This window comes from Macaca mulatta, chromosome 2 (genome assembly GCF_049350105.2).
Source record: "Macaca mulatta isolate MMU2019108-1 chromosome 2, T2T-MMU8v2.0, whole genome shotgun sequence".
Taxonomy (NCBI): Eukaryota; Metazoa; Chordata; class Mammalia; order Primates; family Cercopithecidae; genus Macaca; species Macaca mulatta.
Genome location: NC_133407.1, coordinates 8,337,904 through 8,365,461, shown reverse-complemented (window position 1 = coordinate 8,365,461; position 27,558 = coordinate 8,337,904). Strand labels below are relative to the sequence as shown.

The 27,558-nt window shown below is 38.1% G+C and overlaps 1 protein-coding gene across 3 annotated transcripts; it reads right to left on the bottom strand.

Annotated features, from left to right (window-relative positions):
• Positions 1-9,474: 9,474 nt before the first annotated feature.
• Positions 9,475-26,941, bottom strand: CLDN1 (claudin 1). Of its 3 annotated transcripts, none has more exons than XM_077990596.1 (5): positions 26,778-26,941; positions 25,576-26,317; positions 16,452-16,616; positions 13,764-13,848; positions 9,475-12,038 (listed from the first exon to the last, which is right to left on the bottom strand). In XM_077990596.1, exons 2-5 carry the CDS (start codon positions 25,796-25,798, stop codon positions 11,876-11,878), a joined length of 636 nt encoding a protein of 211 aa, XP_077846722.1. In that variant the 5' UTR covers positions 25,799-26,317; positions 26,778-26,941; the 3' UTR covers positions 9,475-11,875.
• Between the last annotated feature and the right edge of the window lie 617 nt (positions 26,942-27,558).

The following is a 27,558-nucleotide window of genomic DNA, read 5'->3' as shown; positions in this document are numbered from 1 at the left end:
GGGGCCTATCATGGGGAGGGGGGAGGGGGGAGGGATTGCATTGGGAGTTATACCTGATGTAAATGATGAGTTGATGGGTGCAGCACACCAACATGGCACAAGTATACATATGTAACAAACCTGCACGTTATGCACATGTACCCTACAACTTAAAGTACAATAATAATAAATAAATTTAAAAAAAAATAAAAAAAAATAAAAAACAAATTGCAAGATATAGGCTTTCATTTTACATATATATAATTTACATATATATGTAAATATATGTATTATGTTCTCTCTATATTAATATATTATTTACATATATGTGTAAATATATATTTAATATATATTATTTAGTATATTTACACATATATGTGTATATATGTATAAATATGCATACACAGTATATATTTACACATATATGTATAATATACATATACGCATATGTATATTATACATATATACATAATATACATATATGTAATATATATATACTATGTATATTTACACATATATGTGTATATGTGTATATTATTAAATACATATTATTTGCACATATATGTAAATAGATATTACATATATTTATTTTTCAGGTGTGTGTGTGTGTGTGTATATATATATATATATATATGCATGCACATACACACACACACACATATACATACCTGAAAAAAAAACCTTTATTTATCCAGTATTTCTCATTTACAAAGGACATTTACATATGTCATTTGACTTCCACTGAAGTCCTGTGAGTTAAATTGGACATATATCATGACTGAGACTGAAAGATAAGTTTGTCCAGGCTACATAGCTAATGAAGTAGGCAAAAGCTGGTTTTGATGGGCAGCAACATGCCCATCTATGAAACTAAACACCTAATTCACTTGCTGCCGAATACGACCATGGACAACTATTCTATCAAATGAGACATCAAAATAGAGGAATATTTTTTTTAAAAACATATTTCTTAATCGTCTTTTCCATATGCTATTTGATATAAACAAAAAATGTGTGTAATATATGTAAGTCTTAAAGAATAATAATTACATATGAATACCTATAAACCCACTGCCTAACCCAAGGACTAGAACGTTACCAACAATCACCATATACTTGTGACTCCTTTACCCATCCTACTGCTTGTCTTCTTTCGAAGGAAACATTGTATTAAATTTTGTTATTCATGTCCATGCCTTTTCTTTACATGTATGTTACAATACATGTAACAATAGTGTGATCTCACATGTATGTTTTACACACACACACACACCTCCCTTAACAATATATTATTTAGGTTTGCTAGTTGTGAGTTAAAAATGATATTATGCGCAATGAGTCCTTCTGGGAGTTGCTTTGTTATTTTTTTCTGAGACGGAGTTTCGCTCTTGTTGCCCAGGCAGGAGTGAAATGGCGTGATCTCTGCTCATGGCAACCTCTGCCTCCTGGATTCAAGTGATCCTCCTTCCTCAGCCTCCCGAGTAGCTGGAATTACAGGCATGTGCCACCATGCCTGGCTAATTTTGTATTTTTAGTAGAAACGGTGTTTCTTCATGTTTCTCCCGACCTCAGGTGATCTGCCCACCTTGGCCTCCCAACGTGCTGGGATGACAGGTGTGAGCCTGGGAGTTGCTTTTTTCGCTCAAAATTGTTTCTAAGGAAATATTTATTTTACATATAACTGTATCTATTTATTTTTTCATTTTTACTGCTATAAGGTGTTTCAATGTGTAAACACACCACAAATTATTTATCATTAAACCAGTGAAAATTTTAAAGGTTTCCAGTTTTCTTACTATAGCTACAATTGTCATTCTTATACATGTACCCCGTTATACACATAAGAGTTTCTCAAAAGTATATGCTTACTAGCGCATTTTAATGTGAAGTTGGATGTTTAAATTTACAGTATAATGTTAGTATTCCTTTCAAAATTTGTTAGATCAATTGGAGACCATCATTAATCCAAATATCCTACAACACTTGTAAGCATATCAGACATCTTACATTTTGTCAATCTGGTGAACATATAAGTCTGGTTTAAAGTTATATTTTTCATTTATTTTATTAATAAGGTTTTATTATTGAAGTTATTAATAAGATTGAGCATAATTTCATATTTTAATAAGCTTATATCATTTATCTTTTGCAAAATGCCTTTGCATGAATTTTGCTTTTTTTCTATTTGGTTGTATTTGTTATAATTTATTGGTTTTTTAAAAATATTCTGAATATTAAGTCTTTGTTTATTATATGCTATGCGGTGGTTATTCTTCCTAATTTTGGATTGCCTTCTGATGTTTCTATTATGTCTTTGATGAACAGAGCCCTTTATTTTAACACAGTTGTATATAACTATTTTTTAAGATTTTGTTTTTGTGTCTTATTTAATTAGAAAAATTCTTTAATTTATGGTAAGAAATTTATTCTTCCATATTTTTTCTGAATTTTTTTATATTTTAGTCTTTAACCTATGTAAAATTAATTTTTGTGTATTATATGGGTTAGAGACCATGTTTGTTTGTTTTCTTCCCCTGTAAATATCCACTTGTCCCACAGCATATATTGAAGCATCCCTCATTTCTTTGTTGATCTGTAATACTATCATGTCTTATATCACAATTCCATACATGCTTAGCTCTATTTGTACTCTCTATCCCACTTTTCAGTTTTCCACCCACTGAGGATTTATGAAAAAGTTTTGATTTTCTGATATATAGGTACCACTCCTTTCTCCTGTTTGCCTTATTCTTCTTTTGCTTCTTCATCTTCTTGACTTGAATAAGGTGATAAGAGTGAAGGTAGAGTAGCCTTCCTAGAACCAAAATAGCCATGAGAACGGAAGCCATACACTAAGAATGACAAAGAGAGAAGATGACTGAGCAATGATTTTACAAATTCATCAAATCATCTGTCTACTACCTACCTTGGGACAACTTGGTCTGTGAGAAAACCAAAGCTCTATTGGCTAATTCTCTGTACTTTCATGTGACATTCAGGAGGTATGCTGCTCTTCAAGTAAGAATCTTTCGTGGAGTGGGAATGGAGGGGGTGGGGTGGTGGGCAGTTTGCTGACAGCTTTTCTCTGCAGTGCTGTTGGCAGCTGCTACAACTTTCTAGTTAAAGTCACACTTTTAACAGCTCACAGATAATGAGTAAGTACAGTGGGGGTATTACGAAGTGACCATTGCTGCCCAATGCAGGACTACCTCATGGACATCCTTTAAACAAGAGTCCTCATGGGCTGGCCACAAGGCTTTATAAGAACACTCAACAGCCTAAAGTTTTTCTGACACAATTATCCTGCTGTCCTATTATCCATTCGCAGGTGTCAGACCAGGCTGTATTTGTTAACTATAGCCCATAGGCTAAATCTGGTCCACAGCCTTTTTTGTGTGTGTGTGGCCCACAAACTAAGAATGATTTACATATTTCAAAGAATGATACAAGTGACAAAATATTAGGAATACATTATAGACAATTTATGTGACCCACAAAGCCTGAAATATTTGCTATCTGGTCATCTACAGAAAAAAGTTTGCTCATCCCTCCGATCCCTGGCAAAGATTTTCCTATCTACTCCTGCTGCCTTTTCCTATTTTTTTTTTTTTCTCCACAGGTATTAGCCATCATGCTTTTGCAAGTCTAACTCTGACTTGGCATCCTCCTTCCCAGAACACTTAAACTGACACGTTTGGTTTCTATCACATTAAATTACAAAGATGCAATTATTAAAAGGGCAGATTCAGGATCAGAATCCAGGGCTGGTCTGTGACCCTAACACACCAGATTTCTTTGATGATACTCTCACAGAGAAAAAAAGAATGAAATTTTTGAGAGATAACAAAAGATGGATTTAGTAATGAGAAAAATAAATTTGGTTTCTCCCATTATTAACCAGCTAGCCTAGTGATATGTAACAATCAATCTAAATATCCAAAGACTGGAGCATATTTTCAACTTGACTCAATCCTGTGAAACTGATGTTTTGTTACTCTCTTCTCTTGAAATCCTTTTCTCCATTCTAGTTCTTCACATGCCTCTGTTTTTCTATTGCTTACTGTACATCTTTACTTGGATGTACAATAAGGCATGTTAAGATTATCATGTCCAGGTTGGGCGCGGTGACTCATGCCTGTAATCCCGGCACTTTGGGAGACTGAGGTGGACGGATCACCTGAGGTCAGGAGTTCGAGACCAGCCTGGCCAACATGGTGAATCCCAGTCTCTACTAAAAATACAAAAATTAGCTGAGTGTGGTGGCTTGTACCTGTAGTCCCAGCTACTCCGGAGGCTGAGGCGGGAGAATCTCTTGAACCTGAGAGGTGGAGGTTGCAGTGAGCTGAGATCATACCAATGCACTGCAGCCTGGATAACAGAATGAGACTCTGTCTCAGAAAAAGAAGAAGAAGAAGAAGAAGGAAGAAGAAAGAAGAAGGAAGAAGGAAAAAGAAGGAAGAAGAAGGAAGAAGGAAGAAGAAGAAGGAAGAGGAGGAGGAGGAAGAAGACAGAAGAAGAAGAAGGAAGAAGAAGAAGAGGAAGAGGAGGAAGAGGAAGAAGGGGAAGAGGAAGAGGAAGAAGAAGAGGAAGAGGAAGAAAGAGGAGGAGAAGGAGGAGGAGGAGGAGAAGGAGGAGGAGGAGAAGGAGAAGGAGAAAGAGAAGAAGAAGAAGAAATTATTACCATGTCCAAAATGAAATTTCTGACTTTCTTTTTCAAACCTGCTCTCTCTCAGTCTTTCCACTTTTGGTTTACGTCTGCTCTATCCTATCAATTTCTTAGGCAAAAAGCTTTGGAATCATTTTTGACTAGTCTTTTACTTTCTTTTTTTTTTTTTTTTTTTTTTTTTTTGAGACGGAGCCTCGCTCTGCCGCCCAGGCTGGAGTGCAGTGGCCGGATCTCAGCTCACTGCAAGCTCCGCCTCCCGGGTTCACGCCATTCTCCGGCCTCAGCCTCCCGAGCAGCTGGGACTACAGGCGCCTGCCACCACGCCCGGCTAGTTTTTTGTATTTTTAAAGTAGAGACGGGGTTTCACCGTGTCAGCCAGGATGGTCTCAATCTCCTGACCTCGTGATCCGCCCGTCTCGGCCTCCCAAAGTGCTGGGATTACAGGCTTGAGCCACCGCGCCCGGCCTAGTCTTTTACTTTCATACCTCACATCTAGTCAATCAGCAAAACCAGTTGGCTCTACTTTAAAATAATATCCAGATTCTAACCACTTCCTCCTATGACAGATTGCAATCACCAAGCCATCTCTTGCCTGGATTATTGTAATAACCTTCCATATGAACTCATTGCTTCTCTCCTTATCCACTTATGGTCTATTTTTCAACACAACAGGAAGACTAATCCTACTAAGTCTCAATTTAGATCTTTGTTTCCTTTGATCAAAACTTAACAATATCTTTCTCTTTCATTCAAAGTAAAAGATGAAGTCTTTATAATGGTCTGTCATATTCCATACATTTTAAATCTCTTACCCTTTATGCTTTCATTTTAAAATACTCTCTTCCTGTCTTACTTCATTGCAGCTGCACTGGCCCCTTTGCTCTTTTTTGAACGTTTTGTACGTGATTCTACCTTAGGGAACTTGCACGTGCTATTTCCGGAATACTTTCCTACCAGGTACCACTTGATTTGCTTCATCTCTTAAATTATTTCTTAAACTTCACCTTCTCATTGAGGACTTCCATTGCCACATTATTTTAAACTCTTACCTTCCTCCAACGTTCTCAATATTTCTTGACTATTTAGTTTAGGTTTATCACTGTTTAATAAGCTATATAATTAGTATATCCATTTTATTATCTGCATTCCTCACCTATAATGTAACTTCCTGGATGAAAGGAATTTTTGTCCATTTTATTCATGGCTCCTGGGTTGCACAACTCCAGAGCCACCATTTCCATTATTTCAGAAAACACATGGAAAATGTTAGATTCTTAAAAATATTATGTGAGGCCAGTGTGGTGGCTCACACCTATAATCCTGCACTTTGGGAGGCTGAGGTGGGTGGATCACTTGAGCTCAAGAGTTTGAGACCAGCCTAGGAAATATGGAGAAACCCCATCTCTACGAAAAATATACAAAAATTAGCTGGGTGTGGTGGCATGTGTGGGTAATCACAGCTACTTGAGAAGCTTAGGCAGGAGAATTGCTTGAGCCTGGGAGGTGGAGGTTGCAGTGAAACGAGATGATGTCACTGCACTCCAGCCTGAGCAATAGGAGTGAAACCCTGTCTGAAAAAAAAAAAAAAAAAAAAAATATATATATATATATATATATGAATCAATCAATCAGTCTGTGTTTAGAAAGTATGTCTGGTAAGAGTATATTACCATATACTTAAATGGAAAATAAAGCACAAATCAAAATTATTTTTATATGATGCTATGTAAAATAATAAAAAATAAGAATAAACCCCAAAGCCTATCTCTGGGAAAGGAAAAAGGGCTAGAGAAATCACATCAAATTCTTAGAAAGTTCTACCTTTTGGTAATATGACTATTATATTATTTAAAATAATTATTTCCAATTTTCTATATTTTTCTACTTCATTAATAAGTTTTAATTTTATTATCAAATAAATAAATATTGTGGTAAAAATTATCACAAAAAATCATTTTAAAACCACTGCCCTGCTGTATTGAAGCTCATATCTCTTTGCTGTATTTCATTCTCATCTTCCAGCAAGTATTCTCTGCTATTCCTCACCCTTGATCTAGATGTCTGCTTGACTCAGATCACCTAGAGGCTGCTGGATTTTTTTAATAGAGTCAAGAAGCAGCAATAGACACTTAGAAAAAGCACAGCATTAATAGAAACAGGAAATTTAACTGACAAAAATTATTTCCAAAAATAAGTAAAAGCCTCTTCAGCATAGCAATGTGTTCTATCCCAGGTCAGCTCAGTTAAGAGATCTGAACAGTTTTCAAACTTTATCTTTCCTAAATTGGTGTGTGTGGGAGTGTGGGTGTGTGTTCACTTTTTTTTTTCTATTTTGGAAAAGGGGAACAAAGCAATAAATTACAAAAATAATGAAATAAGTGAACTAAAATCACAGAAATGCTATTCAATTAAAAATAAACGAAGCAAGCTTAAGGTTTAGCTAAGGACTCTCCTGAAAATTGCACATTAAAGAGAATAACTCAGGCTCCACTTTATAAGTAACCACTTATCCTCTTGAACTCACATTGTTTGTTAAAAAGAAGCCTGTTCTTTTAAACAGTATTTACTTTGTATTATTGACTATTCTTTGGAAGTAAATTAAAAATAATAGAGAATGGCAAGAAAGAACGTTATTTGCCAAAGAAACGTGACAAAAGCATCTAAAGGACCACCTGCTTTTAACTCCTCCTTTTCCCCACAAAACACAAACAAAAAACCCCAATCCTGAACCAGAAAATAAAGCAATAACATTAGGTAAAAGGTGAACTGACAGCAAATCTATTAAGTGCCTGGATGTGTGTTACTCAGAAAATGTTTGGGACAAGATTGGTCCTGACAGATGACATAGGCCAGTGGTTTGCAATCCACACAGTGTGTTGAAATCCTCTGGGAAGCTCCTGCTGGGACTGTCCTCTCAGAGGTTCTGATTCCTTTGATTTGGGTGGGGCCTTGGAATTGGGAAGTTTCAAAAGCTCCCAGGCGATTCTAACATGCTGTTATGGCTAAGAGCCACTGCACGGGTCTAACGCCTTCATTTTATGAATGAAGAAACAGTGGGTGGAAATCTCCATGGCTCACCTGGCTCATCAGTGGCAGAACCAGTGCTTTGTTTCGAGCTTACTTCTCTTTCCACCCAATATCCTTTATACTGCTTCAGCCCAGGACAAGGTCTCATTATAGCTACTTTACCCTGCCTGCATTTAATGAGGCTGACCCTGTGATAGGTATTCAGTAAATATTAATTAAATAAATTCATATCTAGTTTTCAATTGCTGATAATGACCACATTGGAAAACTTATCAGTAGAAGTGGAGTGTGCAAACTGCCAAGCGATCTCCAGAGGTTCAGCAATGAGAAACTCTCTGATTGCCTATTTTTAGGACTCAACAAGCCATCCCCACATAACCCTAGAAGCTGCGATGACTTCTATCAAAGTTGCATGGTACCAGCTAAATGAAGAGGTTTTAGGGTAGGCTGGGGATCGTGGGGTTTGTGGGAAATGAGGAAAGAAGGAAATTCAGAGATGTTACTCCTGAGCCACATTTAAATGAAGGAAATGTACACAACCAGATCATACTAGAAATAATGACAGGCTGAAAAAGGTGGGAATATGGGGACAAAGTGAAGTTTTCCCTTGATCTGGGCAAATATAGAAAGTGCTAAACAAGAGGAGGAAAGGCTTGAAGAACAATGGCATTCAGATAAGGATGAGCGCCTACTTGGTATGATTCGCAATCCAAGCTTTCTTTTAGTTCTTTTCGGGAGCACCAAGGTATTTTATTGCCTTTCAAACTTCCGCTGACCTTGGCCTTGTCTTCAGATATTTATTTATTTATTTATTTATTTATTTATTTATTTATTTGATACGGAGTCTTGCTCTGTCGCCCAGGCTGGAATGCAGTGGCCGGATCTCAGTTCACTGCAAGCTCCGCTTCCCGGGTTCACGCCATTCTCCTGCCTCAGCCTCCTGAGTAGCTGGGACTACAGCACCCGCCACCTCGCCCGGCTGATTTTTTGTATTTTTTAGTAGAGATGGGGTTTCACTGTGTTAGCCAGAATGGTCTCGATCTCCTGACCTCGTGATCCGCCCGTCTCGGCCTCCCAAAGTGCTGGGATTACAGGCTTGAGCCACCGCGCCCGGCCTGTCTTCAGATATTTAAATTCTGTAGAAACAGAGTGAGAATTCTGATGCATCTGCTTAATTTAAGGAGAATTCAAGTTAAACTGACTGGCAATGATCTTTGCACCTCACCCATCATGCTGATGTCTAAGACTCCACATTAGAGCTGCAAGCCTTTATTTACAAGCCTGGTCTCAACATGAACATTGTCCAGGAACAGGCCACACATTAAGGTTGTGTCAGTTATTGATACTTTAAGATAATGAGTGAATGAGTTCCAACATATCCTTAAGGAGTAGTTTTGATCATCATCATTACAGAGACAACAATGGGTTTCCAATGGCTGTCTTTCACTCTTCCACCTTTGTGAGGAACAAAGCCACTTCAGTTTGCACAGTGCTTTACAGTTCACAAAATACCTTCATATCTTATCATTTATCATTTATTATTGTATGTCCCCTTTTTATAGATGAGAAAAAGTATTAAGTAACATCTCCTGGCATCCTCTTCTATTACCACCCTTGGTGAGGAACTCAATTTGAGAGAAATAGGGCATTCTAGTGGGTGGAACCACTCAAATTTGATAGATGGGCCAGAGGCATCATAGTTCTTTCCCAGGAACATGGTGAGTCAGATCCTATCCCAAGCCACCTCCTCTACCAAGAATGGCAATCTTACAATAAATGATTAGAAAACAAGCCAATAATCCTTTTTTTAAATTAAAAAACAATTTATTGAAAAAGAGTAATGCTTTATACAAATTCCCATTATAAAACCCGAAAATATCTATTGGTCTGTTTCCAGGTGTGGTAGAAGAATATAAAAATATCAAAATTGGATGAATTCTATTATAACAATTTTTTTGGTCATTTTGGGCCATAAAATTTTTTTGTAATATTTAGTAACTGATATCCACATGGAATTACACTCACACATCATGAAGATCTATGTATGTGGCAAAAGCCATTTAAATTTTAACTTCCAAAAGCATATATTCTCAGGTTTGGAAGGCACACTAAAATGTATTAGGTCCAATTCCTCGTAAGACACGGTGGCTGACTTTCCTTGTGTAGTTTATTGTGAAGTACCATCCTAGCAGCGTCAGCTGCCAGCTAACAGCAAGAGCTCTGAGGGCGTCACTTAACAGATAGCACCTTATGAGTTATTATGATTCAAAAATCTCCCTTGCTGTTGGATTTAGCAACACTTAGGCTTTTATTTCTTCCCATTACATCTGCTCAGCCACGAAAAACATTGGGCCATCCTCACTGCAGAAGATAAAACTTCCTTAGAATCTTATTGGTTTAGTGCACTTAATTTTACTTCACTGTCTCATCACTTGAGAGACTGGTTAAGGCAAGAAACCCATTTCTTAATTTTTTTTTTCTTTTCAAACATTTGAAAAGCAACACCAACACGTATGCAGTTAATTCCTCAATTGTTTCCCTTAGTGTAGCACTTTTTAAATTACAAAACCACACTTACATGTATTCTATCTCACTGGATCCCCACAACATCACTGTGAGGTGGGCAGATCAGGAATTACAAACCACCTCTTACAGATGAAGCAATAAGCGTACAGCAGCCAAATGCCTTGCTCAAACACAGACAGTGATTGATAGCACGAAGACTCAAATCCAGGTCTCCAGACACCAGTGCCAACACCCTTTCCATTACATCATCTTGCTCGAGTGAAATAGCATTCTGTACAGACTGGAAAAGTAAGAGCAGTTGTTAAAGTGGCACAGAGCACAAACAACATGTCAGACACAGCTGAAAGAATGGAAATAGACTGATAGAGAGAGGAAGGTACTGAACCACATGAAGGTGTGTGTGTAGGTTTTGTTCAGTGACTTCTAAACAGCCAACTGAGCAAATAAAAACATTACATAGGCATAGTTCATGTTCAAAGAATGAGAGTAATATAAACTAATATTCACACTACCTCTTCTAACTGGTTAAATCATTATCTCAATTTGGCAGATAGAAAAAAGAGGTAGAAAGATTAAGTGACTTGCTTACAGCTGCAGAGAGAATATTTGTCACCAGCTTATCACTCCAGAAAGTCTAGCATTTTGTTCAGACAAACAGACCACACCTTATTAGGAAGATATAAACTACATGATAATTACATGTGGGAAAACAATACAATTAAGGAAGGGGAACAAAAAGGTAGTTTAGGTGGGATATATAAGTATGAATAAGTAGCTTCATAATTCAATCCATAAAATTGTGTTACAACACCTGGGTGAACAGCATGCAGCTACTCAATTGGACAAATATTTTCAAAGCAAACAAGAATGCTATGGGTCAGAGTACGAGGACTGTGTGGGAAGGTCAACAGGAATTTATCACTTTGGTCATGCAGAAAGATTTGCCTCCAAAGTTCTGATTTGTAATAAATTCTTATTGGCTTTAGAAACTAAAATGTAGACTATGAAATGTGTTAGCTTCAGGAGATAGAGACCAATGAAACACAAAACAAATAAGGGCTTAATAACGATGCAAGTGCTATAAGATTATGGTAAAAAATAAAATAAGTATATGAAAAGGGCACGCATGAAGAATTGAAAGAATTCATTCTTGGTAGATTAGACTAGGTCTTATGGCAAAGACACTAAAAGCTAATGAAGAAGAGTAAATGATATTTGACTATTATATATGTATACATAAACAAAAAAATATACCAATAAACATTTTCATCAATATGGAATTAAATACATTTACCTATTTTTAGAGATATTTTAAGTATGCTAGTATCAACATAATGAGAAGAGTATTTTACTGTCTATTTTTAATAGAAAAACATGTATATATACACATCTATATATATTTAAGAGCACCCCCTTCCCCCATTTGAGTATGATTACTCAATGGGAAGCAGTAATACAAATGGAAAAATCTTCCCTCCTGTATTGAGGAAAGAAGATAAAATAAGACTAAGCCATGTTTAGCAATAGGTATTTTTAACACATGGGTTTCTTTGTTTGTTTTGTAATACCATACTTCAGATTGCAATACTCAAAAGTCTAAGGTCCTAATGTTAATGATAGTATCTCAATGTCCATTTTCAGTTTGTTCCAACATGATTGTCTCCTTTTGCCTCTGTGTCACACGTAGTCTTTCCCACTGGAAGGTGCAGGTTTTGGATAGGGCCGTGGTGTTGGGTATGAAGTTGTTTTTCGAGGACAGGAACAGCAAAGTAGGGCACCTCCCAGAAGGCAGAGAGAAGCAGCAGCCCAGCCAGTGAAGAGAGCCTGACCAAATTCGTACCTAAAAGGAAAAACCCACGTGCTTGTTAATCAGTGAATTATTGGCAACTTTTCTAATACAATAAAGGAAAAAAATCAATACTCATTATACTTTTTTCATTGAAAATAATCCCTCAATATCCCTTGGGAAGTACTTTAAGATTTGTGAACATATACACAAAAGAATGTTTATATTGCAATTGTTGACAATTTGCAATAGTAGGTCAGGAAATAACACATGTAATGCCAGTACACAAATAATTCCAAAGGCTTTTCCATATGTAGGATACTTGTAAAGCATGTTTATGTGTTTTAGAAGTAGGGTTTGGATCATGGTTCCTAGGCTGAAACTTAGCAAAGGAAGCTATATCACTAAGTAGTAATCATATTCTATAAAGAAACTGATAGAGCATAATGGAGATAATCAGAGTTTTGAACAGATGATCTATTGATCCCAGGCACCTATGTAATCTAAAATCCAAATTTTATGGTTTTGTAAAGAAAAGTTCTAAGCAGCCCATGAACCATTCTGGATTAAGCTGATCCAGGCAGATGAATTAAAGCAGACACTTAGGGTGGGGTATCTGTGAGTGATTATGGACAGTATGGAAGAGTAGAGAAGGGTTGGTTCTATTAGTTATAAGGCCAAGTCTGAATCCTGATGCCAACTCTCAACTGCTGCAATTCGGGGAGAGCAACTTCACCTCTCAGCCTCAGTTTCTCCTCCTCTCAAAGCAGGATAATCCCACGTGCCTCAATAGACTGCTTTTAGGATCACATGCAATCATGTAAATAATAATTGCAAAATGACTGGCAATTTATAAAGTGCTTTCCTGTGCATTACTGGTATTATGACCTTGGTGAAATTTTAGACTACTGACCTCTAGCAGTTTCTGTTCTTACATTGTAAATCTTATGGGATGGGCTCCAACACAACCATTGGAGTACGTGTTCTCCCATATGTGGGTGATTATATAAAAAGAAAAACACATCTTATCTCTCCAAACACTGAGGTTTTTCATCCACTCATCCAAGCACTCAACAAACAATAATTATATTTTAACATCCTGACTGAATGTAGTTATTAGGCATTAAAGATGTGAAGACAGTGAGATGAAGAGCCTCGTCTCTGATTAAAGAATGTTGTCACATGAGAGCTAAGAATCAGCTCGACTTGCACAACTTGCAGTATTAAGAAAGATGACCTTTGTAAAGCCAATTTTATAGTTGTGAAAGAACAAAAAATTTCAAGGTGGTGTCTGAACATACTAAAAACATATATCATAGCTTTATGTGTAAAAATGAACTGTTGGGAATGAAGTATTATTCATTAAGCCCTAGAGTAGTACAATTTTTCTCAATCAATCATAAATTGTGCATTAGTTACAAATAATCATACAGTAGGTGCTGTAAACATCAGAATACACTTCAAAAAGGAAATTTCAAGTATATTAACATCTTTATTAATACCTGAAAAAAAGGGGAAAAAAAAGAGTCCAGTATACAGTTGAAAAGTTTAGGACTTGAAACTGTTCTACTTTGGAAGGTATTTTGTCATCAATTCAGGCTGTTAAAGCAATTATCAAACTCATTTTAACATAAGTCACAGATCATTTAAATTGTTTGTAGGTTTGACATAAAATTCTTGAAAGCAAATCTGGGAAATGATGGCACTAGAAGGACTTTGTAGAACATAAAAAGGGTATTTTCTCAGAAAACAAACTATTTTACGCATGAATAGCATTACCTGGCATTGACTGGGGTCATGGGGTCATAGAATTCTTGAACAATTCTATTGCCATACCATGCTGTGGCAACTAAAATAGCCAGACCTACAGAAATTCAGAACAAAAGACTGTTAATCACCATGGAACACTGAGCCTAAATACACAAGCTGTTAAACCAAAACATATTTTGCAAGAATTAAATCTCATCAACAGTGTTGACATTTTTATTTTGGTATTAGGAAGATTAGAAGTCCAGATATGATTTATTCTGAGTACCTATTAAAATATAAAAAATACTAGGTGGGAGTTAGACAAAATTTATACTTTTTATGACATCTTGGCACAAATAATGCTTTTTTGGAAACAATTAGTCAGGTGTATGTTGTACATAATCTCTTTTAAATATACTGTTATATATTAGGGTACTAAACTACATTTGATGAAACTATTGTCATTATTAGTACAGATGGAATTACTTGCAAAAGGGGAAGATGAAAACTCTTTTATGTTCTTGATCAAACTCAAAATTTACATTTCTGCAGAATCAAAAGGAATGCAAGCAGCTAGACAGCAGTGAGATTAGGACATGTCTCAGAATGGACCAGAATACCTGCATTACTACTGCCCCATTGGCCAAGGGAATACCTGGCACAGGTATAGATTGACCTGAGATTTGTTGAGGGTGCCACATCAGACCAATTTATGCAACCCAATCTCAATTTCCCATGGCATTTTATATTCAATGATAGCAGATACATAATTTAGTCAAAATCATTCCCTTAATCATTTATAAGATTTATAAAATACCTCATTTTTTCTTATCAGAAAAGTTAAATAACTTTCTTATAGTAATTTTAAGCATTAATCAATATAGACAGATCAGACGTTTCTATGCTACTCTCTCTCCCCAACCAAAAACATAGTCCAGTGTAATTGCCTCTAGACATGACAGAAAACACTATTGCTTTTGGCTGCTCAAATAGACCATGTGAATGGTCTTGAACTTGTGACCCTTACTCCTAAGAGAAGTCCCTGAAACTGGAATAGGAGTGATGCAGTCATCTGCGGGAGTGACAAGAAGGCAAGCAAAAGAAGAATGCAATGCATTCCATCCTCATCGTCTTCCAAGCACTTCATACACTTCATGCCAACGATGGCCACAAAGATTACTATTCACAGCCTTTGATATAAGATTAAATTATTGGGAATAAAACACTATCCATGCCTTTTTGGACAGGAGACAATTTGTATTTGGGTAAACTGAGAGACTGGTCATTTTAAACTGACCATATCTTTAGCAAAGCCACAGATACTCTTCCTCAATTACTGGTTAAACTGATACATTATACTGGAGCAAAAGCCCCTACAAGTCTTCTGTCAAAAATAAAACAAGAAAATAAAGTCTATTCTAGTTTTTCCTATTAGTAGATTTATATCATTAATTATATCTGTTATTTAAAAATATATACTATAATATACTACATATATAATATATGCATATAATACCTAATATAGAGAATATATAGTAATCTATGATAGCTGTATAATATATACAGAGATTATATATATAATACAGTGTACAGATATAAAAAACATATACACACACAGAGATTATATATATGTATATATACACATACATAATATACATACACTATAATTTTTTAAATAAGCATTATTATAAAGCTTTGAAATAATGCTGTCCATGTTTTCTGACTTTGATTTTCTGAAATGACACATAATGTAACTTATCAATCAACACTTGATTTAAAAAACAGATATTTTCCTTCCTTTTTTTTTTTTTTTGGAGACAGAGTCTTTTGTTGCTGAGGCTGGAGTGCAGTGGCGCGATCTTGGCTCCCTAGTTGAGGTGATTCTCATACCTCAGCCTCTGGAGTATATGGAATTGCAGGCGTGCAACACCACATCCAGCTAATTTTTGTATTTTTAGTAGAGATGGGGTTTCACCATGTTGGCCAGGCTGGTCTCGAACTTCCGACCTCAGGTGATACGCCCTCCTCAGCCTCCGAAAGTGCTGGGATTACAGGCATGAACCACCATACCTGGCCTAAGAAACACATATTTATTTTCAATGGAAAATATAATATCATTATTTTACCAAAAAAATTTAAAAGTATTTCTGTATTTTTTTTTTCCTGCCTTAAACTGACCATTCCAACAGGCCACCTCTACTCCAGTTGGCCTTTCTTTTCATTGGTCTATGGGTACATCCTGTTTATTCTTGAATTCGATCTGCCCAGCTGGAATGCTATCCTTATTTTTCTCCAATAAACTCAATCCTTCCATCCCTCACAGACCTGAAGGGTTCACATATTTTCTTGTGTTTTCTCTCACTATTCCCCATCTTTTCCACATAGAATCTGTGGAGACAACATAGGAATTTTCTGAATTACGTGAACTTCCTCCTTAGCGTTTGCTAAATAGTGAACAACTTTCTTCACTGTAAGAGACTGGTTCTAACAAACCAGTTGCCACTTGAAACTTCAACCAACAGACCTGTCAGATGTGAGCAGAGCTCTCAAATTTTCATTTGGTTCGTGTTTGAGAACATGAAAGTCAACTGGACTTCAGGTCTATGTTTGCAGTTTGCCTTAGAGACTGAAATCAAGTGTAATGAATCCAACGTAATAGATTTCAAATCATACTAGGAACAGATTAGTAAGGTGAAAGCAAGGCACAGCCTCTATTACCTGCAAGAAGAAATATCACGCCCCCAATGACAGCCATCCTCATCTTCTGTACCTCATCGTCTTCCAAGCACTTCATACACTTCATGCCAACGGTGGCCACAAAGATTGCTATCACTCCCAGGAGGATGCCAACCACCATCAAGGCACGGGTTGCTTGCAATGTGCCTGGCAGAAAACATTTTAAAACATGTGAAATATGCTTGGACCAACAAGAGAAAAATGGAAGAAGACCAAGTATATGTCACTGTTGTATGGAAAAGAGAAAACTGGACTAGGAATCTAGAGACGCCAGTCATACTGGTATTTCCACTGGTAACCCAACATACACTGTCTTCTCCAGAAAAACAAATGCTGGACTGGATGATGAAAAAGAGATCCCTCCACTCCAAGATTTTATGTTTTCAACATTAAATTCAAAATCAACTGGAAAAATAATTAATGATCTAATTGAATAGGGTTAGCTGAACTAATACATATTTATTTTTTACTAAGGGATTTTAATCCTTGCTAAGATAATTTTAATTTTAAGTAGCAATCATATATATGATCCTGGATGTTAACTATTTGTAATCAAAATGGTTTTCAGTATATCTTTGATATTAGTTACCAGCTTTACACCCCAATCAGCAAGCTTCAGAAAAACTGGGTGAATTGGAGGATAAAAAATAAATGTTTTATAGATTATCATGGCTGGATAAGCAATATTCGTATCTCCAGTGATGTGAATAGGACGAGTAGGGGAGAATATAGAAGTCATTTTCTTAAAACAAAACAAAATAACCTTTGAGATGTTACCTTGAAACATAGTAGTAGATTCTTATTCAAAGACATCACCAGTTTTTAAAGCTATTTAAGCTGTGATGTTGTAAAATAACACACGCAATAATTCAATGTAGTGTTTCTCAGGATTCCATTTTTTTCTCATTCCCCATTATTATTTTTGGTGCACTAACTCCTGAGCAAATAAACAGGGTCAAGTTTGAGAGATTATCAATATGTTTCTTAAAGAGTAAAAGCTTGATTCATTGTGGCATAAAGGCACGGACTTTTAAATATGAACTGAAACTGTGCTGGTTAGAAGATTTTGTTTAAATTCTAGATTTATGTCCTCTTTTAATTAAAGATCACTATATCATTGACAGTGATAATATGTGACAAGTACTTTTTGCATATGTAAGTATTTTTCAGCTTTAACGAACTATGCTATCTTGAGCAAGAAACTTAGTATTATTTGGAATAATATTTCAATTATATAAATAAAATGTAAATTATATCTTTATCCAGTGGATTGGAACAATTGACTCCTTGATGGTCTTTGACTGAGATGTTGGAAAGGTTTTGTATCTCAATGTCTAATTAGGCCTAAGCTTAGCCTTAATATCATCAAGATTGAGAACTTAGGTTACCAATCATAACTGAAGCTAAATATTTCTAAAACTTCATTAAATCTTGATTTACTGATTATCCATCTTTGCTATAACCAGACAATCTATGATAAAATTATAGTAATCTCTTTCTTTTTCTTTTTTTCCTTTTTTTGAGACAGGGTCTTGCTCTGTTACCCAGGCTGGAGTGCAGTGGTGCAATCTCAGCTCACTGCAAACTCTGCCTCCGGGGCTCAAGCGATTCTCATCCCACAGCCTCCTGGGTAGCTGGGACTACAGGCAGGAGCCACCATGCCGGGCTTTTTTTTTTTTTTTTTTTTTTTTTTGGCATTTCAGTAGAGATGGGTTTCACCATGTTGTCCAGGATGGTCTCGACCTCCTGAGGTCAGGTGGTCCACCGACCTCGGCCTCCCAAAGTTCTGGGATGACCAGCATGAGCCACTGCGCCTGGCCATAATCTCTTTCTAGAGTATCAAAGGTATTGTTTACAGTATTTGAGAGAGATTTTGGAAGCCAAGGTAAAGTTTTACTTGATTTCATTTAAAAATAAAAAAGAGACTTCCTGATTCCCCTCACACACTGACCTCCTCATAAGCATGTATGGGCGCACATGCACACTGACCCACACACTTATATCAAGACTCCAGGTGGCAGAGGGACTGCTGGATCAAAACACATGTTCCATGGACCACAGATTTATCAGGAAGGAACTGAAGCTGCTTGTAAGGTTATTACACAACCGTTTGCTTGGAATCACAAGCCGTACTGTGGTATGAAGAGGAAAGTACCAAGGACTCCATGGTTAAGGTATTTCCTCTTTCTGAGGGATGGTTTTTGCAAAGGCTATCATTATTGGAAAATAACAAATGAAATAACCCATACATAACACAGATTCCAGATGTGATCCTAAGATTACACGTGGAAGGAAAATATTTCAGGCAGAGGTATGCTGGAAGAGGAGATGCTGAAAGTAACAAAGATGATCCATGTCTGGAGGATAGGGAAACCACATATCTCAGTTTGCCTGGAACAATCCTAGCTCTAAAGTTGAAAGTCTTACATCCTTAGAAGGTCCTCAGTCCTGGACAAATTGGGAGAGCTGGTCACCCTAATGTAGGATGATAGGATGTGTAAAGTAAAACGAAGTTTAGCAAGGTGGGCAGAAGGCATATGTCATGCAGAGCTTTGCAAATTAGGGTAAGAAGTTTGGATTCTATTCTAAGTGTAATCAGAAGTCATATGATTGTCTTGAGAAAGGGGCGACATGATTTTTACTGTCAGTATAGAGATCACACAATCAGTAAATATTATTTCTATGATAGCTCTTCCAGAATCCAGCATCTTATATTTCACAGCCTCCTCCATTTTATTTTTTCATAAATACTCTTTTTCAACCTTTTATTAATCATTTTCGGTGTTTTTTCTGATCTTGCTCCAAGTTTTTCTCTTTGTCCAAGTTGTGGGGCTGCAAACTGGACCCAGTTTATATAATAATCACACTGATCTTTTCTTCAAGTAAAAACAGAAGGTCACTCGTCCAGCAGGTCTGAGCACTTAGATGACAGGGTAGTCTTCAAGAGAAGTCTAACCGGGCATCAATCTCATGAGTCAGACTGTGTAAAACTACTGATCTCCCAGGCAAGGAACACATGTGCATAAACTACTCCAGGGCCCTCACTGCACCCACCTGGAATATCTAATATTCACATTTTTAATCTCTAAGTTTTTGCCCATTAAGTTCTCAAAGAAAACACATTTGATGCATGTCATATCTATCTTGCCACTCCGTCTACAAAGTGTTCTTTCCAAGGGGCTGGGGACTAATATTCTGTTCTGTGATTGCTAATAAACCTACCAGGTTTCCTTTCTCTATAGAATAATATATTATTTGCATAATACACAAAAAGTAATGGAGAGAATGGAAAACACAGTATTTAAAAATTGCATAAACCATAGAAATGAGATCCTGTTTTGTTTTTTAAAATGTCATTTTGCAAAGTAATATTTTCACTTACATCCTGTCAACCATTGACTTATAAAATTTATTTGTATGTTCCAATATTAGATTTGCATCAAACCCAAAATCTGACTTTACTTCATTGGAGACATTTGGATAAATTCTTAAGTATAGTGATATGTGAGGAAAATGCAAAAATAATATACACATGCAGTCACGCACAAAAAGCTGAGAATTAAAACAGCACGAAAACTCACAAGCAAGGCATAGGTAATCATAGATTACAAGTCAAAGTGAAGCAACTATTGTGTTACAAGTTACAAGTGTTTTATGTGCAGATCAAATCTAAATTGCACAGTTTTAAGCTGGAACCAGATGAATACCTTCACATCATAGAAGTGTTTTAAATCAGAGTTGTAAAGTATGTAATTGTGAACTCCTGGATGATTTGAATCAGATATTTATTCCTATTTCCATCTAAAGCACCAAGCACAGTACTGGAAAAGTCACATGGATTTATCAAATTTCAATAAATTTAAATTAGAACATGTCTTTATGCTTTAAAAACTGTACCAATATGATAGGTAAAAATACTTATTCTCTTTTGTTTAGCTTAATTTTTGAAATAATGCTGAGAAACACCTCCCCTGAGAGCCTGGTATGCTAAAATCTTGCTACCAAAAGCCAGACTTAGCTTAGGTCACTAAAAACTAGAAACTCATGCAGATAATACAAATTGTACTTTTTGCTTAGTTTGATCTATTTTTTAAAGTATGCGTCTAACGAGCTTCAAAGCTGAAGTTTTGTTTTGTTTTTCCCTAATGGAATGATGAGTGGCAGAGCAGAGAAGTTAAGAGGGATGTTTGAAAGCTATAAAACAACATTTTGGATGAGATAGATGCAGTATAGCCTTGCAATATTAACTTTGAATTGGTTTGATTAGAACAAACCTATGAACAAACATATTCCTTTTCTCGCCTCTTAAATTTGCAGCTAACTCTGCAATATTATGACCAATGACTAAAGTTGTCTATGGAGAACCTGGTTAACAAACATTAAAAAGATTACACTATTTTTTCTCATCATTATTCAGCAGTAAACAGAGAAGGCAGTCTTTTAATTACATTTAGCTAGACTGATAATCTTGAGATTAAAGACCCCCTAAGGAGTTCTCATCATTTTCAACCTGAAAGTATAATTAAAAGTAAATATGAAGATCTCTACTTACGAGACAAGAAGTGAGTTGGAAGTTACTGATCTGCTACAGTTAGGTTAATCAACAAATGTGTAGAAGACATATATGGAATTTTTCTAAAGCTTTAAAGTCTTGCTATACAAGCAGTAGAATCTACTGTCAATACCAGACATTGTTTATGCTATTTTCTAGCCATATTACCTTAGGTTCTATATATCATAAACAAAATACAGTCATCTCTTGGTATACAAGGGTGATTGGTTCCAGGACCACCCACAGGTAACTAAATCTGCACATGCTCAAGTCCTACAGTTGATCCTGTGGAAGCCTTGTATACAGAAAGTCAACCGTCCCTACATGCAGGCTTTGGACCCTCAGATACTGTATTCTTGATCGGTATAGGTTGAAAGAAATCCACCTATAAGTGAACCCTTGCCGTTCAAACCTGTGTTGTTCAAATGTTGACTGCAGATTCCAATTCTACCTCATTCCCACATCGTCTCTCTTTGCATCTATAGTTGCTTAATTAGTATTAAGTGAATAAATGAACTGATGATTGGGTGACTAGAACAAAAATACTATACTTTCTTCTCCCCTGCAATTAAGTGAGCTCAACACAGACCGTCACAGAAGTGTACTCCCCTGGCTTTTTTTCCATATTAAATCTTTTGCTCTTACTGAAGTTCAACGTTTCATAAAAGTCCTAATCGTTAGCATTTCTCGCTTATTGGTGCATGAGGTGGTGGTCACCAGATGTGACCTCAGAACATCAGCAAAATCGGGGTGAAAATGATCCTGGATGAGGCAGGATGTACCACTTTTCAGGATGTCCTCAGAAGTTTTGCTACCTTTCTCGTTTGTGTGTTTCTTCGAGAAATTTTCTCAGAATTAAGTTGATGCTTCTATATTACCTCCACTATACTTCCTTAATCACTCCAATTAAGGAAACCTAAGCTATGTGACTTGTCTCTTCCTCTTCAATCACTGAAGTAATAACAAAGAATGCTGGCACTGGAAGGCATCTTAGAACTCAGCTGCACCATCCTTAGCTGCAAGAATAGGGCCTGGCTCGCATCTGTTGAATGGATAAATGAATCATAGATTCATCTCCCCATTCCTCCCACTCTGCCCTATTTTATAAGTGGGGTAACTACTTGAAACCAGGGAGATCACGTGGTTCACCATTATACACCTGGCTACTTAGTGCCAAACCACAGTAAGAATAGAGAACTTCTGATCTCAAGCCTGGATTTTTGTTTCAACTTCCATTATTCTAAGAGTCAGAACTGATTTATGAAGTATATCTGAACACCAATGGTCCTTTGAGTACCCTCGGTTCAGCAGGCATAAAGCGTCTGGAGAAGCATAAATAGGTGCCCTCCTCTCCACTTAGGCTTCAAAGACTGTCCAAGTCAGTGATTTTGTTTCTCTGATTGAGCCTGACATCATGGTGAGAGTGCTGGGAAACCTCACAGCCACCAATACTCATTAAGCACACCTACACACATGTGGATTCATGCAAAGCAAGTTAAACAGGCTAGAGGAGCTTATAAACAAATTACAGAATCTCAGTGTTCGCTGAGATTGAGAGAGAGTCTAGCCTAACCTCCCATTTGTCTGGTGCTTGGATCTTCCCTACAACATTCCTTCAAAATGCTTATTTATTCTCTGCTTGCACACCTCCCACCATGCAGCCTCCTACAGCAACCCAGTCTTTGGACAGCTCTAGCTATTAAAGTCAACTAAGAAGAAACAATTAACCAAGCACATAAAATTGGTGCTAGCTTCCTAAAAGTTTGAGAATTAGATGAAAACAAGCAAGAGGTACAGGTGACTCCAGAAACGTCTACTGCAACTGTATCTGGCATTTTTTTGTATATTCCAACTTTCAGCTACAAGAATGCCCAGGGTCAATAAAATCTCATACTTTGGATGAAATGGAAATTGTATCAGCCATTGTAAAACTACAATACACAATGTGACATTTGTTTCCCCCAGGAAGTTCCTCAGTTACATTTTCATAAACTGCTTGCCAAGAACTACCTAAAAGAAGAAGACTTGCTGTATCTCATTTTGTATTTACTGTATACACTATTAGCACACTGTATTCCTTCAGCTACTTTATGAAGGTCATATGCTTTTTACAACCTACCCTACATAAACCAGGGAAACAAGAGATTTTAATACCTCCAGTGCTAAAGCCTTGGCAAAGCCCTGCATCTGGGCTCGAAGACAAGTGTTCTCTACTGGGAAAGACAGCAAGGTACAATTTCAGGAAACCCACAGCTAAGCTTTTCACCTAAACACACTTAATGAAATGCAGCTTTTTTATGAGGGATACTGCTTAAATATACACACATAACCCTTTTCGTCTCCACATGTAACAAAACTATCCCAAAACCGGCCAATGAATCACCATCCCAGATCTCTACAGCTGGTGGGCGTAAACACCACTGCTCAGGCAGAGAAATGGAGTGAGGTTTCCTGGACTCCATCCAAAAGCATGCCGCGAGTCATGGCAGGTTCGAAGAGAAAACCTGCGAGTCCAGGGTCCCTCTTCTGAGAATGGGTTTTGAGAGAAAGGTGTAAGCCACACCTTGGATAAACTCTGGCTTTAAGTAAAACAAAAGTGGATTCTGATCTGGAGTTTAAAAAAAACAACTAAGAAGACACCTCTAAAGTGTATGTGGGGGAATAGCTATTTAGTCCTTTCACCGCAGTTTTAAAAACTGTGATAACTACATTAACCAAAAAATGAAAGCAAAACATTTTAACACATTATCGTGTGTAAGGGTGATCCCTTTGAGTTTTTACAACATGGATCAATCTGATTTCATGTGGTCATTTCAGGAAAGTTAAAAGAAAACCTATTTAAAGATGTTGAAAGGAACTATTTTGATCAGAGGAACAAAACTGACAGTGAGGCCTCTCTGGAATTGTCCTTAGAAACCTCCGTCTGCCAATTCCTTAACGTGCTACCTAAAATGCCTGACACCGTTTCCTTAAATATATCTATCTTTCCATGGAGAAATTCAATAATTATTACCTAATTTTTCACTTTATAAGCACAAATATAACCCATGAGGGCAATGAGCAACACATAATTACTAAACTTAGAGATTGGTTTTGGTGTAAAGAAGTCCTAACATGGGAACCTTCAGAAGCTGAAATCCTAACACTCAAAACGACCATGCACATTGACTGAGCCAATGCCACAGGTATTCAAGGTGTTTAAACAGATGTGGAACAGGTTTAATAGCTCTAAACTATATGGCTTTTGATATACACTATTAAAAGTTGTCCATTGATAGGAGGTAGACAAAACAAGTTAAGTAAACTTGAACAATGCCAACACTTTCCACCCTTAGCACACAATGGGGGCTAGTGGGCAGTCACGTTTATCTAGGCAAAGACTAAGGGACCTTTTCTTCAAGTGAGTTAAAGGGCATAACAGACACATGATATAAGACAAGTAATGTGATTTCTCTAGGAAGATACTCCAGCCATGAATCATTATTACCTAAGTAAACGGGAATTTAATGATTTTTCTGACAAGGCACTCAAAACCTTTAGTTAAAAAAAGTTAAAAATTATCCTATTATCCTTCTTCCCACCATCCTTAGAAATATGTCTCTCTATACAATCCTTTCCAACGTGACAAGGGGTCACTGAACATCCATTACACAGAAATTCCTTTGTGGAAGATGGAAACCTAAGGAAGACCCACCTCTTCTTTCTCTCTCACTGCCTTCCACTCCCAGCTGACCTCTGATTTCATCAGCTATGACTATTTTGCTGCATTTCCCTTGAGTGCCTTTACTTTTCCCTTTGTATTATGTTGGGCAGGTTATTTAGAACCTTTGTTGTCAGCCTTCCCCCACTTGCCACCAACCTTCTCTTTCCAAAATAGAACTACACCATCAGCCTCCACCGAAGACCTTGGGTGTAAAACTTCAAACTTTGGGGGAATCTCAAGCGGCTTCTCCAGAGTCTTGCAAGGGGCCTCCCTGCACTAACTAGATCTTACACATTAAAAGAATCATCCTCAAGTATGAGCAGAAGACACTTGGGACATTTCAAGTAGGAATGTAAATTTTACTATGCAAAATCATAGTAAAGGTTACAAAAATTATATCTCATACTTGAGGATTATTTATTTAAGCTTGCACACTTGAGAAGTTACCAGGCTCCAAACTTTTTAAGCCATCCCATTTTTCTTGTCTGAACCCTACCAATCCTCAATTTACCCCAGATCTCAGAATGCCTAGGAGAGGTCTCAGAGCTCAAGTTCAAGTTTAGCCTTCACTCCCTCAATCTCGACCCCCCGGCATAGGAATTTAGGATGAAGCCACACCTAGAGTGGCAGAAAAGTATCACCCAGGGAGTTTTAGGCAAAACTAGAGCTTATGCCTGGGCGTCCCTTTTCTCAGACCAGGATTCTCTTCATTTCCTTACGACAGAGCACATGATCAGAAGACTTGATCAACTGAAGACTGATAACCATGGAATCACAGGACAGAATGAGACGGTAAGGGAGCTGCAGGGGGACTGGGGCCTCTGGACGGCTGGGAGGTGGGGTGCACTCACTGCTCAGATTCAGCAAGGAGTCAAAGACTTTGCACTGGATCTGCCCGGTGCTCTGCGACACGCAGGACATCCACAGCCCCTCGTACATGGCCTGGGCGGTCACGATGTTGTCGCCGGCATAGGAGTAAATCCTCCACTGGGGCAGGGCAGTGCTGACGATGGCGCCGATCCATCCCAGGAAGGCGAGAATGAAGCCCAAAAGCTGCAGCCCCGCGTTGGCCATGACTCGCTCGGCCGCCCGCGCTGGCTCAGGGGTGGCAGGTGCAGAAGGCAGAGAGTTTGCAGGTGCGCAACGCGGGCTCCCGAAGGTGGCTGGGCCCCGCGGAGGAAGTTAAAGCGGGGAGCCCTGCTCGCTGCGCCGCCGCTGGAGAAGCTCTGGGTCCGGGCTGGGGTCCGGGGCCCGGGCGGCGCTGGAGTCTGGATACTAGAAGCTGCGGTTGCTCCCAGGCTCAGGAACTGAGACGCCAAACCGCTGGGCGCCGCGATTTAAAGCAGCTCCGCCCGCCTCGGCCCCGGCAGCCGGGGAGCGCCCCCTGGCGGTTTCAGGGCGGCTCACCGAGAGGGCGCCGGGAGCGCCGGGTTGGGGGAACACGCGGCTGGTGGCGTGGGGACCATCCCGCAGGACCAGGCACTACAGCTGCGTCCCTGCTCGTTTTCTCTGGTGGATCTTCCCGCTCCTGTCAGGCGTTTCGCGCTTTTCATTCATTCACTCCAATTATCCAAAAATTACTATGCACTGTACCTGTAAATCCAAAAAACAAAGATGAAAAAATGAGCCCTCAAGAGCTGCAGTTTTAGGTTTAATACCTTTTTCCTATTATTTTATTAAAAGGCATTTCCACCCAACTCCGCATCTCCTCCCCCATCACACACATTTCTCTCTCCTTTACTTGGCTTCCTCCCCCTTCTCCTTTCATCTCTCTGCTCCCTTCTGTCAAGGTCGTTCCATTACTTGTCTCTGCAAGAGAGAGATCTTTACACTCTACAAATTGGGAAACAGACCCAGAGAGGAACATGATTTACACACACACACACACACACACACACACACAGCATATCCAGTACTTGGCTCCCCTCCCAATCTGCTTTCCACTACATATCAAGTTGACCCAAAAATACCCCCTTTGATCTCTGATTGTCCTTTTTGATGTATTATTGTCCTTACGAAAATGCAGCCTAGCCCTCCCCCGCCAAACATCAACCTCCTGCCCACAGCAGTTATGTCTTAGGCAGCAATTCATTATCAGAGAGACCTGGTCGGTGCCCCGCTCTCCCTGAAAGATGTTAATTTTGTGAGTTATCACATGCTGTTCGTCACAGGTGAGGGCATGTAAACAGCGTTTCCCAGTGGAAGAAGGACTGGGCTGGAGTTGAGGAAGTCTGGGCTCTGGTTCCAGCTTTTGCTGTGACTGGCTATGTCACCCCTCCGGTTTCGGTCTCGCTGGGACTGTAGTTTCCCTCTATGCTTCTCTAAAGCTTCCTTCTTTGTAGTTAGTCAGAAGTGCTGCTGTGGTTAGGAATAATTGAAGTGTTTTCCCACTGCTTTTTGTGCGTGGTGCGAGTGTGGTGGGAGGGGAAGCTTCTATGGTTTTAGTAAAAACAGAAGCACCTTGGAAGCAGAAATAAACATATTAAGGAGAAAACAAGATATACTCTTATATACCATGGCAACTGCTAGTGGGTGACAGAGAAGGAAAGGTGCAAATGCTCAAGGAGGGAATGGGAGGAAAGGCCAAGCCCCACCACCTTCATTTCCACCTGGCTCTCCCTGGATGCCTTTCGTGTAGGCTTACCACTAAAGGACTTGGCTGTGCTAGGATTTGGGGACAAGCACTGAAGAATGTAAAACAGGAGTTAGATGAAGACATTTAATTTGGACTAAGATTAACACAGTGAATGCTGTCTTTCTCCTATCAGCTGTTTAGGGCAAGACCATGTCCCTGTTGTATCCCAGGGTTTGGGCCTGCAGTCAGTACTACTTTC

What these genes read in the sequence shown, in the direction of transcription:
- CLDN1 (XM_077990596.1), bottom strand. Translation starts at nt 25,798, where the DNA reads ATGGCCAACGCGGGGCTGCAGCTTTTGGGCTTCATTCTCGCCTTCCTG. An exon ending in CGTGATATTTCTTCTTGCAG is followed by an intron (nt 13,849 to 16,451) that starts GTAATAGAGGCT and finishes GAATTTCTGTAG; the next exon opens with GTCTGGCTATTTTAGTTGCC. An exon ending in ATGACCCCAGTCAATGCCAG is followed by an intron (nt 12,039 to 13,763) that starts GTAATGCTATTC and finishes TTTTCCTTTTAG; the next exon opens with GTACGAATTTGGTCAGGCTC.